This window comes from Pelmatolapia mariae, linkage group LG16_19, assembly GCF_036321145.2.
Source record: "Pelmatolapia mariae isolate MD_Pm_ZW linkage group LG16_19, Pm_UMD_F_2, whole genome shotgun sequence".
NCBI lineage: Eukaryota > Metazoa > Chordata > Actinopteri > Cichliformes > Cichlidae > Pelmatolapia > Pelmatolapia mariae.
In genome coordinates, this window is record NC_086241.1 from 34902830 (window position 1) to 34918336 (window position 15507).

Consider the following 15507-nt stretch of genomic DNA (forward strand, 5'->3'; position numbering starts at 1 on the left):
TTCCTGACAGAGGAAACCACCATCACCACTGTGGAAGAACAAGAGGAAACCTACTACACTGGTGTCCAGTTACCACAAAAAACTAAAACACTTGAACTCAAGCCAGATTCCAAACTTTACTCTTCCACTTTAGAGAAAAAAAAAGAAAAGCCTGTTTTCCTTACTCAGCTCTCTGGAGCAGCTGTAAACACGGGGGAAACCGCCAGGTTTACAGTTAGAGTATCTGGCTTTCCAAAGCCAACTGTGCAATGGTCTCACAATGGTAAGGTTGTAAAGAGCTCTTCTGTATACAAGCTGATAGAGGAGAAGGATGAGTACACACTGGTTATCACCCAAGTCACATCTGAATATGAGGGCAAGTACTCGTGCACTGCCACGAATAGATTTGGCCAGACGACATGCACCACATACCTGGAGGTGAAAAAGCCTGAAGCCAGCCAGGCAGAGAAATGGGTTGAGAAGATGTTTAAGCTCACAGGTCAGCCTGCTAGTTTCACACTTCAGATACAACCCGTGAGGTGCTCAGAAGGAACAGAGGCTTCTTTTAATTACAAAGTCAGTGGTGATCCGGTCCCTGATATAAAGTGGTTCAAGGGGCCTTTCCAGATCCAGCCCAGTAGAAACTGTACCATTAGAACCAATTCAGATGGATCTGGTTTCATCATTATTAAGAATGTCAAACAACAGGACAGTGGCTTATACACATGTAAAGCCTCCAACCAATTTGGTGAGACCGCTTGTAGTGCAGAGCTTGTTGTATTCAAAGAATCAGTCTCTGCTTCTCACAAACAGGAGACAGCCGTTCAGAAGAAAGGTTACAAGGTTTTAGTGACAGAACAAGCAACAGAGTCACGCTTGTACCAGGTCAGCCTCCCAGGCCAGGATAAAGCTAAGTCAGATCAGATGGTTTACACCATCGGCACAGAAGATCGGCAGATCATTCCCAGCGAGCAAGTGAGCTCCCTTAGAGAAGTAGATATCTCCACTGCCACTGTGTACCGTGAGAGGGTTACCCACCAGGCAGCAATACTTCAGGCACATGAGACAGAGGAACGGGTGTCTGTGGTTCCTACTCACCCAGACCAAGTGTCAGCTGTTCCTGCGAAACAGCTTCACATGGCCGCATTCACATCGTCTGTTGAAGAGAGTCAGGACCTCACAGAGCAGCACTGTGATGACATTCAAAGGCCAGATCTCATTGAGCTTCAGGCAGTCAGTGAAAAAAAGTCAAAACACATGTTAGCTGTTGTTGAGGAGCTCACACCACTTTCAGCTGTTAGCACAGAGCCACTGGGTGACAGGACGTCTGCTACTGTTAAAATCACTTCAGAACCTAAACATCTAGTCAGTGGTCATCAAGTGAAAACACAACTGTCAATCCTGAAAGAGGAGTCTCAAGAGATCCCCAAACCACAGGAAGAGATGGGTTATAAGGTTAAGGAAGGTATTAAGATTTTATATTCGGCCCAGTCCACAGAAAAGCAGGTGCTTGCAGAGGGTCACACAACTGAGTTAGCAACAGCAGAATCTGCTGTTAAGTCTGCAATTAGAAAAGAACATAAGCCACCTGTCACAGCTTTAGTGAACGAGTCTAAGCAAACTCTTTGCAAGGAGTCAGAATTCTCTATTCAGAGGCCTGCTGAGGAAGCAGCCCGTACCTGTAAAGATACGATGATGAAAGCAGCTCTAACTGCTGAAGAGACACAAATGCTGCAGGGTGAGTCCACACAGTTGCTTCCTAGCCTAGACAGTGCCATGTCCATTAAGTCCCAGATAGAAGGAAAGCAGTTGTTACACCTGCAGGTTATAACAGAACAGGACCTCCTTCCATCTGAGAAAAGACTAACATATGAAAAACCAACACCAGAGCACGCAGGGACCAGAAAGAGTCCCACTTTGCTACATACTGTTAGTCAGGATGAGCAGAGAACAGTAGTTTGTGAGGCCACATCAGAGTTTGACTCCAAAGCAGACACTATAACCATAGAGCACCAGACAGAGGCCCCTACCCTGCTGCATCTCCAGTCAACCCAGCCTGTGGAGGTCCTACCCAAAGAGGGCATTCTCACAGTTGAGAAGCCTGACCAGCTGGTGGCAATGCAGAAACAAGAAAAAGCAAGAAGCCACGCAGCTCTTTCAGAAGAGAAACGAGAGCTCACAGCTGATTTTTACTCAGAACTGGATTTGTCCTTGTCTGGAGTTCAGTCTCAGTCTCGAACTGAGCCCAAGCCACAAAGTATCCTCCAACTGTGCTACCAGCCTGTGCAGCTGTCAAAAGAGACACCAGTTAGCACAGAGTGCAAGCATCAGCGAGCTCTGCTACAGAAGGAGGATCGCTGGAACGTGATGCATGTCACTTCTGTGACAGATGAACAGGCTTTGGAGGAGGGTCACACAGATCATTTAACAGCTATAGACAGATTCACATGTCAGACAACCATAGAGCCAAAAGTACCCACTGAGCCCATCCAGATTGAGGAGAAAGAGATCTCCACTGAGAGTAGTGTCTTTCTAAAGGCAGCAGAACAGGACTTTGCTGTTCAGATCCAAGAGGGTCAGTCAGTCAGGCAGTCAGTAATGATGGACGAGAAGCGAGTGCTGACAGGTGAATTCTCTCAAGAGATCACCAAGTCTGAGACCACCAAAGTTGCTGTTAATGCACAGCAAAACTTGTCCCTTTTGGCACCAGAATCTAAAGATATTACAGCTCTGCCTAAAGAGATGACATTTGTGATCCAGATCCCTAAATCATCCACTTCAAATATACAGTGTCAGCTCAGAGATGCTCTTCAGTCTGCTGTAGCCAGTGAACAGCCAGTGTTACTAGCTGAAGTTGTAGGATACCTACACGCTGTAGAAGTACAGGAAGTCAAGGTTCAAAGAGAGCCCAAGTGGGCTATGTTCACATATCTGATCACAACAACAGGTGTCCCTGTGGAGATCACTCTAGCTTTTGAGGGTGAATACCCTCAGACAGCTGACCTCAGGACTGAGGTTCAGGCAGCATTTCACTCCATGGTATATCAGGAGGCCCATGTTCTTACTTCAGAACAGCAAGGCACTATGCAACTAGACAAACCTCAGAGGGCACAAGTCACCTCAGCTCGCTCTAGCGAAACAGTGTCATCCATGGTAAAGACTGTGAGCGTGACAGAGAGCACAGCGGATTTTACTGCTGTTAAATCTCATTCTGCATCACTTCAAACTGAGTCTAAAATGGCAGTTGAGCATGCTACATTGGAGGAACAGGTTGTAGTGCAGGAATCCATGGACACAAAGGTAAAATGGTCATCCCATATCAAAATTCAAACTGAAGGTCACATAGCTTCTGAGCAGTCAGAGCAAGTTTCAAGACAGGAGGTGAGGTCAACAATCATTACAAGTCAAGAAAAAGATGTAGAAGTGTCTATCATTACCACTTCTACTACCACTGAGCAGGCAGTGGATGTCAGCATTTCCAAAGAGGGCATCGAAGTATCCAGGCCAGAAGTGAGAGAATACCCTGTAATTGTTAATTCTCTCAATGACATGCTGATAGAAGAAGATAGTAGAGTAACCTTCAGCACTACCATTAAGTACGTCACAAAGGTAAACTGGTTTTTCAATGGACAATTGGTGCAATCTGGCAAAGAGTTCAAGTGTTCCAAAGACCATGACACATACACAATGGTTATCAACAAAGTTGTCAAGGAGAGGCATCAAGGAGAATATGTTTGTGAGGCTGAGAATGAAGCCGGCAGGACAACAACATCTTCAAGGCTCACTGTGGTCTCAAGAGGTTTGATAACAGGAAAAATCTATGTATCATTCACTCATTCATCCAATCCATTTTCTTTGACAGCAACTAATCATTCAGTGGATCATTCCAAACCTTTGTCTTCACATGAATATATGCATTTGTCACTTTGGTTCCTCTATTCATTTCATAGCTTGGCATGAGCAGTCTAAGCAGGGCACTGGATGGTACTAACTCACTCTCTTCTTTTTTCCACATCATCTTGGTCAGTATTTCCTTAAAGGCCAGAACCATCGCAGTCGTAATGTAATTTTATTTCTGAAGTGCATAAGCTTCTTGCTGTAATGTTTGTCATGATCTGGCCATTAGGATGTTCACATTGGCATGCAAGTGGCACCAGACTGCTTTGTTTTAAACGTGTTTTCCCATGATCTGTCGCCATTCTCCACGTCCACAATGTCTCTCTGCATGTTTTAAGGGCTTCAGATTGCCTCATCTTTCACAAACCAAGAAAATCACGTACACTGATATCATCTTCTTTTAGGCTGCTTTTGGTAAAACCATGGGGCTAATGTTCTGGCATTTTTTTGGTTTTGTTTTTCTCCACAGTCACCTTGGCTTGCCATCCACCATTATTGTACATTCCACCATTCCTTTTCCTAATCTTTTGTTTGTTTGTTTTTACCTAAAGAGTAGCAGTAAATTTCATTACTAAAATGTGCTTTTTTTGTCTGTGTCTGCAACAGTGCCCCCTGTCTTTAGGCAGAAAATCACACCTCTGGAGATAAATGTCGGCAGTCACACAAAGTTTGAATGTGAGATTGAAGAAGCTCCGGACGTGACGTTCAAATGGTACAAATCTGGCACTGAAATCAGACAGAGTGAAAAGTATCGGATCGTCAGCCGCCACACTAGTTCCTCTTTAGAGCTCCTGAACCCTGTCAAAGCTGATAGTGGAGAATACACCTGCAAAGCTTCAAATCAGCACGGCACAGACAGCTGCACTGCCTCGCTCATTGTCACCGGTAAGATCCCAAAAGGACCTCATTTAAATTATCGCTATGCATATATGTGTTTGAGAGAGAGAGAATTATATACAAACACTGTGTTGTACTGTGAATTATCAAGGTCAAGCGTGGAAGGTATGCTTAGTTTATAGCGCTAAGCTGCTGTTTTATTTGGCAGTATATTACTATTAAGAAGCAAAATGTTGCCATGTCATATTGATCACTGAGTTGCACAGGTTTATTTTTAATGGTGGTTTTTTAAACCTGTTGAACTTTTTGTGTGCTCTGCCTGCTCTCCATAGAGATGTACCCACCAGTATTTGTATCAAAACCAGACCCAATGACTTTATATGTGGGAAAACAAGCTGTGTTCCAGTGCTCACTTACTGGATCCTCGCCTATGGAAGTTGTCTGGCACAAGGACAACATAACAATTTCCTCTGAAGGGAACTATGTCATGAAATGTGAAAAGAACAAGTATTCCCTTCACATTAAAAGTCTTGAACTGACTGATCAGGGAGTGTACCTGTGCAAGGCTTCCAACAGTGTTGGTGTAGCTACTTTTGCAGTAGTACTCAAGGTTATTGACAAGCCCCGGTTTGTTACGGTCATTGAGCCAGTATCTGCAGCTGTTAATGACCCACTGAGGCTGGAGTGCCACGTGAATGAGGACACTGGTGTGGCTGTCACCTGGACCAGGGATGGCAAAAAAGTCCACCAGAGTATGGAGTGTAAACTGTCCTTTGAGGACAAGGTCACTGTTCTGGAGATCCCCAAGTCCAAACTAAAGGACTCTGGGAAATATGTGTGCACAGCTGCAAACGAGGCTGGCAGCTCCTCCTGTGAGGCTGTGGTAACAGTTCAAGGTAAGATCGTAACGGTGATCTTTCCATTTGCTGTGATGAAAACCTATGCATTTACCTGAAGTGAGGTCAATGTTGACAAGAGTTTTTAGCTAGCTCCAAGCTGATACTAATACTGTGCTGCTGTCTTATGCCTTTTTTTGCATTCTTTTTTGCTTTCTTATGTCTTGGTTGACTTTTTTCTATATTTCACCAATGTATAAAAAGTCTTAGTGTTTTTGAACAAAACACTCTTTCAGAGCCCCCCGCCTTTGTGAAGAAAATGGAATCTAAGCTCACATGGAAACAGGGTATAGCTGCACGCTTACAGTGCACAATCAAAGGATCGCCTGAACTTCACATCCACTGGTTCTGGAATGAAAGAGAGCTGAGTAATGGAGACAAATATAAAATATCTTTCAAGAGTGGAGTTGCTACTGTGGAGATCATGAACCTTCTGGTCACAGACAGTGGCAGATACACCTGTGAGGTGTCAAATAATGCTGGGAGTGAAAGCTGCAGTACTCTTTTAGCTGTTAAAGGTTTGTCCAAGGATTTACTTTACATTTACTTCAGTTCAGACAAAAAACAAACTTTGGCATTAACTGCATTTACTTTACCTATGATGCACAGAGCCACCGTGCATTAGAAAAGACCTGCAGACAGTAGAGGCAGTGAAGGGAGCAGCTGCTCACCTGGAGTGCGAGGTCACAGGAACAGCTCCTTTTGAAATCACTTGGTTAAAAAATAAGAAACCCATCACCAGTGATCAGAAATATAAATTGATTTCCCAAGATTCAATAGCAAGGCTGGAGATTCAAACATTTGACACTACAGATATTGGAGATTATCAGTGTGTCATATCAAATGATGTGGGAAAAGTCACCACTAAGGCTATGGCTAAACTTAAAGGTTAGTAAACTCAAGCCCATCACAGCAGTTGCGGAATCAGATTTAATTCTGTCCATTTTTAACTTGTAATGTGTTTCTGTAGATCCACCAACTTTCTCAAAAAGGGTTGAGAGTGTTACAGCAGTCTTGGGAAATACAGTAAAACTACAAGGAATGATTAAGGGTTCAACTCCCATCACTGTGAAATGGATGAAAGACTCCAAGATGCTAAGAGATGATGATCCAAATATCAAGATGGTTTTTGAGAACGGTGTTGCTAGTTTGTCGATAACAACAGTTGCCATCAGCCATGGTGGCAAGTATTCATGCCAAGCGGAGAACGAGGCTGGGCAACAAAAGTGTGAAGCGATCTTGACTGTGCAAGGTCAGATAGCATCTCTGATGCAGCGATGCCTTTACATATTGTAATATAGGTTTTTATGTCTAAACTCTTTGTCTTAAAAACTGTCTTATCCCAGAACCTGCCAGGATTGTAGAACCTGCAGAGTCCATTAGTGTGACGGCAGGGGACTCAGCCGCATTGGAGTGCACAGTCTCTGGAAGCCCAGATCTCAAAGTGAAGTGGTTTAAAGATGGGAAGGAGCTCATTAGTGGCCGTAAATATAAGATGACTCTGAAGGATAATATTGCCACCCTGAAAATTCTTACTGCAGAAAAAGGAGATACTTCAGAGTATAAAATGGAAGTGGCAAATAAAGTCGGGAAAGACCAGTGCACATGCTCAGTCACTGTCTTAGGTTGGCTGCTGGTTTCAGCTACTTCTGAAATTTCTTAAAATCTTTGTTTTAGCTGTGTGTGTTTATATCTACACGGAAAACACATTGTATTCATACATTTTGGGAAATGCATTATGCTATAGTCCTAAAATGTTCTGTGTACAATGTTATTTGCTTTTGGATTTTGCTCAGTGGTTCCTGTCAGTGTGAAACTGCAAATAAATGATTTTTCTTCTTTAACGTCCAGATCGGATAATGCCTCCAGCTTTCACCAAGTCGCTGAAAAGAGTTGACGGTAACATTGATAATCCTGTCTCCATGGATTGCAAGGTGTCTGGGTCACAGCCCATGACCGTGACTTGGTTCAAAGACGACCAGGAGATTGTTTCTGGAGACAAATTCCAGCCTGAATTCAAAGACAGCTCTGCTATACTGAGAATCATGCGGCTAGAAAAGGCTGACTCTGGTGTTTACAAATGCAGAGCCACCAACTCAGCTGGCTTTAAAGAAACCAGTGGCACGCTCTATGTGAAAGGTCATGAAGGCTTGGCTTATCTTATGCATTTGTTTTTTTACGTGTAATCTCTGAATTATTTCATACTAACGTAAAATGTACATTTGTGTTATTGGCCTCCAGAACCCCCAGCGTTCACAGTGAAACCACACGACCAGGATGTTATTCCAGGAACTACAGTTTCCTTAAGAACAGCATTCACTGGAACAGCTCCTTTAACTGTGAAGTGGTTCAGGGAAGAAAAAGAGATAATTACAGGGGGCACTTATTTCATTAAAAAAGATGCCTCTTCAAGCTCTTTGGAGCTACACTCTGTAAAGCCCACTGATACCTCGAAATACACGTGCGAAGTATCCAACGATGCTGGGAAGGTAGACTGCACAGTAGTCCTCTTTGTGAAAGGTGCAGTCTTTAGTATCATGTGCAACTTCATAAACCTGACTTCAGATTATGCCACTGATATGATATTAACCATAAATCTCTTCTGTCTCATACTGAATATTAACCTCTTCTATCAGAACCTCCCATGTTTGTGAGGAAACCCGAGGCAACCAAACTCATCACCAGTGGTGACTCTGCCAGGCTGGAATGCAAAGTAACTGGCAGCCCAGTCATCAGTTTCAAATGGTTCAAGGATGAAATGGAGATCAGTGCCAGTACTAAATACACAATGAGCTTGATCGACTTGATGGCAACTCTAGAAATAGCTAATTGTACAGTAGAGGACACTGGAGATTATGTGTGTGTGGCATCAAGTGAGGCTGGAAGTGACCGTTGCAACTGCACAGTTATAGTCAAAGGTTGGTTTAGTGTTAGTTTTAAAGATTTTACTTCTTCTTTTCTTAGGTGATGTAACTATTTATATTACATGTCTGTTGTTTTGTTGTAGAACCGCCATTGTTTCTGCGTAGCTTGGAGCACAAGGACGTGGTGAAAGGTTCTGAGCTGATGCTAGAGTGCCAAGTCTCTGGTTCTGCTCCTTTTACTGTGTCATTTTATAAAAACTCCAAATTGATTCGGAACGACAAAAGACACAGGATTACTGTGAAAGATGACCTGCTAGCAGTACAGGTTCTGGCAGTAGAAACAGGAGATGTTGGTTTGTACCAGTGTAGTGTTGAGAATGAAGTGGGAAGGGCCTCCTGTGATTGTCACGTAACGCTAAAAGGTTAGTTTAGGTGCTTTTGTTGTTAGCTGCCGTAAGCTCTTCTCCTTACATTTCAAAAGGCTGCATTTTAATCTGTATCATATTTTGAAATCTTAGCAAGCACAGTTCTCTTTTAGTTCAGAAGGAATTTACTTGAGATTGCTCAGCTTTTTACATTTTTCTTTGCAGAACCACCATCATTTGTTCGAAAGCTGGAGAACCTCAGCTCATTGGCTGGCAGCGAGGTTTCTCTCATTTGCAGTCTGAAAGTTTCTGAGCCCATAACTGTGGCCTGGCTAAAAGACAACCATGAGCTCAAAGAGGCTGAAAACATTCAGATTACATATGAGAACAAGACTGCGCTACTGCAGATCACCAACTTACAGAGCAGTCACTGTGGTAAATACTCTTGCCAGGTGCAGAATCAGGCTGGCAGCCAGACATGCTCTGCTGTGTTGACAGTCAAAGGTTGGTTAAGATATTAAACTCAACTTTGTTTGCAAACTTATTAAAATCTTTGTATGCCTTCACAGGTTGATAAACTTGACTGTTTTCTTGCAGTCCTGTGAAATGGGAAGTACACCCTCTTTCAATTCTAAGAGTCCACATATTTGGACATAATAAAAATGTAACTGGCCCTTAGTAGGTCTTAAAATTATGTAACTACAACTTTAAATGAATAATTACACGTACCGTAATACACCATAACATTACTTACTAAACAAAAACTGGCAAAAAAACATGGCAGCTTACTGCAACATATTGCAACTTTTGCAAGCATGTCCATGTCACACTTTGAATAATATTAATTATTATTATAATGATTATAATGTAATTATTGGTCATCAGTCACAGTTTTTTAAAACACCATAAGACACAAAGTGCTCAGGATTACAATTAGATTAAAAAAAAATACATGTAAAGCATATAAAATATTCAAGGTAAGGATGTAGGCTTTTACCTTTTAATCTAAACATATAACAGTATTCCTTATTTTAAATGATCTTAAATTAAAAATTACTTATATCATCATCTGTGATGTTGCATGTAGACCTTTTGCACAAAGTAGGAACATTTCCATGCACATATTAGTAAATAAGGGTCAGTATTCCCAAGTACACCAGCAAAACTACAACATCATGGCCGAAAAAGAAAATAAAGGTGTTGCAAAGGCTTAGTCAAAGTCCAGAAATCAGAAGATAAGAATTTCACTTATCAATCTTCTTCACTTTTCAATTTGATTCTCTTCGATTCTTGCTTCGCTCCCATTGGCTCTCGTCACTAAATAGCATATCAGAGACATCACATTATTACATAATATCACATAATATCACATAATATCACTTAATTACTCACCGGAGAAAGTCATTCGTTAAACAACTCTTTCCATTGCTTTCTTGTTGCCTCGTAAAATGACCTGAAATGTCTCATTAATGCCAGTTAACAATATAAAAAATGGGCTAAAGTTCCACACACCAACACACATTTCTGTCCTAATGAGGGCAAACATACGCTCTTTCCTTTAGATATGAACACACAACGCTGACAATAAAAGCAAAAAAGAAACTTGGCCCACAGAGACTTCAAAGTGATTGTCACACAGATTCTACTGTAGAAGCAGAAACAGGAAGCCTGACTGCTCATCCATTTGTTACCTGTCGAAGTTCTGGGCTGGAGTCAGCATTCACTCAGTTTTAACATCACTCTGGGTTCTTGGCTAGCTTAGCTGACGATGCAGTTGATGCAGTTTCCACTTTACCATCCTGCCCTTTAGTGCAATAAAAGTAAAAGTAATGTCCATATCCACGCTGTAGATGGCGCTGCTATTTTCCTCCTCTGCCACACAAACTGAAATCAGCTGACTGTAGCGCAAGTGGAAACGATGGGCAAGCACAATAACAATTTCAAGGACATGAACTACTGGGCTCTTGATTCCCATCCCTAGACATGAATCTGATATAAATAGTTTGGTGGGACATTAAGAAAGTTATGCATAAACAAATGCTGGCAAACATCAGTAAACTGAGTTAAGCGAGAATGTCCTGATATGTGAAACCTTAGAATGAAGGTGTACTTTTTTCACACGGCTTTCTAAAATCTGAATATATTAGCAGGAAGTTTCACTCAGGTGACCAAGACAATGAGATTTGACTGAAACATTGATGACTTTCAAACTCATTCATGCTTGAAATTACATGAATGTGACCTTGTAAGCTGACAAGAACCAAATACAACTGTAGAATCTTTAGTGTTCTGTAGGCTTAGGTTGATGGTCTGTAGTTGATGTGTTGTAGTACAGGAAGCTTTAAGATCTTTGCTGACTGTTTTTTTTTTTTTTGGGGGGGACACCCCAGAACCAGCAAAAATCACAGAAGAGGTAAAGTCTATTAGTGTGACTCAGGGGGATCCGGCTACTCTGGAAGCCAGGTTCTCAGGCACAAAACCCCTGAAGGTCAGATGGCTAAAGGCTGGCAAGGAGCTGACCTCAGGCCAGAGATATAAAGTACAGAGCAAAGATACCAGTTCTGTGTTGAAGATTATTAAAACTCAGAAAAGTGATGATGGTGAATATATCTTTGAGGTTTCAAACGATGTTGGACAAAGTTCGTGTGATGCCACACTCACCATCCTCGGTCTGTTCTTAATGTCTATCACCGTAGTTTTGTTTGATTTAATCTTGCTTTGAACATTGTTTCTCACTCGCCTTTTTCTTTTGTCCATGTTAGATCAAATAATTCCTCCGTCTTTTACAAGAAAACTGAAACAGACAGAGGGTGTCAAAGGATCGTTTGTGCATCTGGAGTGTCTTGTGTCTGGTTCTCTTCCAATAACCATACAGTGGTACAAAGATGAGAAAGAGATCCAAACCGATGACAAACGCAAATGCACATTCTTTGAAAATGTTCCGTTTCTAGAAATCTCCAATCTTGACACTAAAGACAGTGGCAATTATACCTGCATTGCTACAAATAAAGCCGGAACGGTCCAGTGCTCTGGAGTCTTATTTGTGAAAGGTCTGAACATATTTTTGTACCATTGAGCAGATGGATGTGTACAAAGAAATATAGTTAGAAGCATTTTTACCCAGAATTGCTTTGTCTCTGTCTTTCAGAATCCCCATGCATTCTTGAAAAACCTGAATCCATAAATGTTTTGCCTGGCTCAAAAGTCCAATTTAGTGTACTGTTCTCTGGCACACCACCACTCACCACCAAATGGTTTAAAAGCAATAAAGAGATGCTGTCCAGTGCTGACTGGTCAGTGATCAAAGATAACACCTCGAGCACACTGGAACTCTTCTTTGCAAAAACCACAGACTCTGGAGACTATGTCTGCCAAATACAGAACAATGTTGGCTCCGCTTCATGCCAAGCAACACTCTTTGTCAAAGGTTACTAATCTTTATGTGAAACTGAGTTGCCAAGTATGCCTCCAGCCATCTGTTGGAGCCATTTTTCTCACATTATATTTGACTTTTTCCCTTTGATTCACATGAAATCTCCACTTTCGACTGATAATTCGTACCTAAATTTTCCAAAATACCCCCCTTGCAAGTTCCCAAAACTTGCTATGAGTTTGCTTAAAATGTTATCAACACTTGGATGGAAACATACACTTTGTGAATGTGTCCCCCATGTTGTTCATCTGATGGTTTATCAGTCACTCTCTTTTATTCCTTAGTGCCTCCAAAGTTTACACAGATCCCAGCCCGTGTGTCTGTAGTTTGTCCTGGTCAGAGTAAGGTTTTTGAGTGCCAGGTGACCGGCACACCTGAGATTGACATCTACTGGTTCAAAGAAGGCTCTGAAATCAGCCCCACTGATCACTATAAGATGGCCTTTGTCAACTCTGTGGCAACACTGGAAGTCTGTGGGGCTGAGGTTAAACATAGTGGGCTTTACTACTGCGAAGCTCGTAATGAAGCTGGCAGTGAGAGCTGCAGCATGGAGCTGAAGGTCAAAGGTGTGTTGAATCAAAGTACATGATGTTCATTGTGCTAGAATTACAAGAGCATTGAATTCAAAGCAGTGGTTTCCCTCAAACAAAGAGCTAGACTGATCTGATTTAAGTTAAACATAAAACAGGGCTATCCAATATTTTTACCTATATGAACTGAACCTCTGGACCAGCAAGAAATACTTGCTGGAGTAGAATAGGTACATGACCGTTTGCTCTCCCTCATTTCAGAACCGCCATCATTTATTAGAGAACTGGCTCGAGCTGATGTTGTGAAGGGCTCCACTGCCATTTTAGAGTGTCAAGTTGCTGGGACGGGTCCCTTTGAGATAACATGGCACAAAGATGGAAAGGAGCTCAAACCCAGTGCTAAACATGCCTTCTCTCAGTTAAATGACACTGTGTGTCTTGAAGTGCACAAATGTGATGCTGTAGATATTGGTGAATATCAATGCACTGTTGCTAACGAGGTGGAAAGCTGTACTTGTAAGACTACACTAAGCCTCAAAGGTTGGTCTAAGCAGAAGAATAATTCTGCATATTTTCATTTGAGGTGAGGTCTTTAAACTTACTTTAATGTTTCATTCTTTTCTAATAGAACCACCAACATTCATCAAGACAATTGAGAACACTGCTACTGTTCTGGGTAAAATGGCAGAGTTTCAGTGCATTGTGAAAGGCTCTCCCATCATCTCTGTACAGTGGAAAAAAGATGAGAATTGGATACTGGAGGATCCAAAGATTCAGAGAACATTTGAAAGCAATGTGGCTACACTCCGGATCCCTGCCTGTGAGGCGATACACAGTGGCAAATACACCTGCCAGGTGGTAAATGAGGCTGGGCAGGATAAGTGTTTTGCCACCCTCACAGTGCAAGGTAACTAGTTGCAGCTATAAAATCTTTTTACACTCTGGCTCAGAAACATTCTGAATTGTTGACTTTGCTTGGGATTTTAGTGCCTCCGCAGATCACAGAGAAACCTGAGGTGGTAAAGGTTACAGTTGGAGATCCAGTCAGTCTGGACTGTAAGGTTACAGGCTCCCCTGAACTCAGGGTGAAATGGATGAAAGATGGCAGGGAGCTCAAGTCCATCAGGCAGCACAAGCTGATCTTTGAGAACAATATCAGCAGCTTAAAGATTCAGGCTGCGCAGAAAGAGGATGAAGGAGAGTATGTCTTTGAGGTGGTAAACTACATCAGTAGCTGCACCTGCAAAGTCAAGCTAATTGTATTAGGTTAGTTTCAAAAACACACTGCTGCTGCTATACATAATAATATGTTCGCAAAGTCTAACTTGTGTCTTGGTGTTCTCTTGGCAACAGAGCAAGTAATTGCACCAAGCTTCATCAAACCCCTGGTAGACATGCACGAGATATTGGGGTCCTTTGTTCAGATATGTTGCAAAATATCTGGTTCTCTCCCCATCTCTGTGGAATGGAAGAAAGATGGAACCAAAATCTCTAGTGGTCTAAAGCACAAGCTCATTCAGCAGGACAACTCTGTGTCCATTGAAATTGAACAGCTAGAGAGATCTGACGCAGGGTTATACTCTTGCAAACTGACTAACGCAGCAGGAAGCTGTGAATGCAGTGGGTCCATCGTGGTCAAAGGTTAGACACTGCTTTTTTAAACATGATTGGTCATATGATCCTAAACCAAAGGTGAGTACATCTTTAACCTTGTTCATCTTGTGTTCAGAACCTCCAAGCTTTGTGACAGTGCCCGAGTCGCAGACAGCTCTACCCAAAGCCACTGCACGCTTCAAAGGCACTTTTAAGGGAACTCCTCCCTTCACAGTCAAATGGTTTAAGGATGACACAGAGCTTATGACTGGGCCTACTTGTTTAATAGGGCTTGATGGGCTGTCCTGTTTCTTAGAGCTCTATTCAGTGGGCGTCACACAGAGTGGAGTCTACTCTTGCCAAGTCAGCAATGATGCTGGCTCCGTACACTGTAGTGCAAACCTGACAGTAAAAGGTTGGATTTACATCTTTTAAATCAATTCTTGCAGAGATGTATTTATCTCATTTCTTCATCGCTGGCAAAACCCAATCCTTCTCTTACATTTTGTGTAGCTTTGCAGCATTTTGTTTATTATGTACAGCTTTTCCACTGCTGCATTTTCTATGAAGCAATATATTTAGCATTTGTATGGCATTCACACAGCCATTTTGCTTTTCCTTCTAACCCATCATTGTTGGCTTATCTCATCTGCTCACCTCCTGCCCATCTTAACCATGTTAAATGGTGAGTGTTTCCTCATGCCTCCAGCTGATAACATATCTGTGTTTTGGCTTTCCAGAACCACCTGAATTTCTGCTGAAACTCCCTGCCAATAAGTTTTTGAAGCAGGGTGAGTCACTCCGCCTGGAGTGCAAAGTCAGTGGCACAGTCCCTCTGAAAATTACCTGGTACAAAAACGACACCAAAGTCACAGACGGTGGCAACTACAGGATGTCGTTTGTTGACTCAGTAGCAGTGCTAGAACTGGTCTCCACTAGTTTTGAGGATGATGGAGTTTACACCTGTGAGGCTCAGAATGATGCTGGCAGTGTGAGCTGCAGCACTACACTTACCATTAAAGGTTAGCATCCCATGGACTTCTGAAATATATTTTATTATTCTGATCTCAGTGGCTGTTCAGTGTATTGGTGGGTTATATAGCTGTGTTCCAC

The 15507-nt window shown here is 42.2% G+C and overlaps 1 protein-coding gene across 1 annotated transcript in view; it reads left to right on the forward strand.

The window, feature by feature from the left end:
- ttn.2 (titin, tandem duplicate 2) overlaps positions 1-15507 on the forward strand; it is a 217622-nt gene that overhangs the window by 39774 nt on the left and 162341 nt on the right. Inside the window, 22 exon segments of the mRNA XM_063497648.1 lie at positions 13-3778; positions 4483-4761; positions 5046-5609; positions 5846-6127; positions 6219-6497; positions 6580-6861; positions 6956-7234; positions 7461-7748; positions 7851-8129; positions 8246-8527; positions 8617-8895; positions 9064-9342; positions 11229-11507; positions 11601-11888; positions 11987-12265; positions 12556-12837; positions 13063-13341; positions 13430-13708; positions 13789-14067; positions 14155-14442; positions 14531-14809; positions 15135-15416. Coding sequence (XP_063353718.1) covers positions 13-3778; positions 4483-4761; positions 5046-5609; positions 5846-6127; positions 6219-6497; positions 6580-6861; positions 6956-7234; positions 7461-7748; positions 7851-8129; positions 8246-8527; positions 8617-8895; positions 9064-9342; positions 11229-11507; positions 11601-11888; positions 11987-12265; positions 12556-12837; positions 13063-13341; positions 13430-13708; positions 13789-14067; positions 14155-14442; positions 14531-14809; positions 15135-15416 — 9952 coding nt within the window.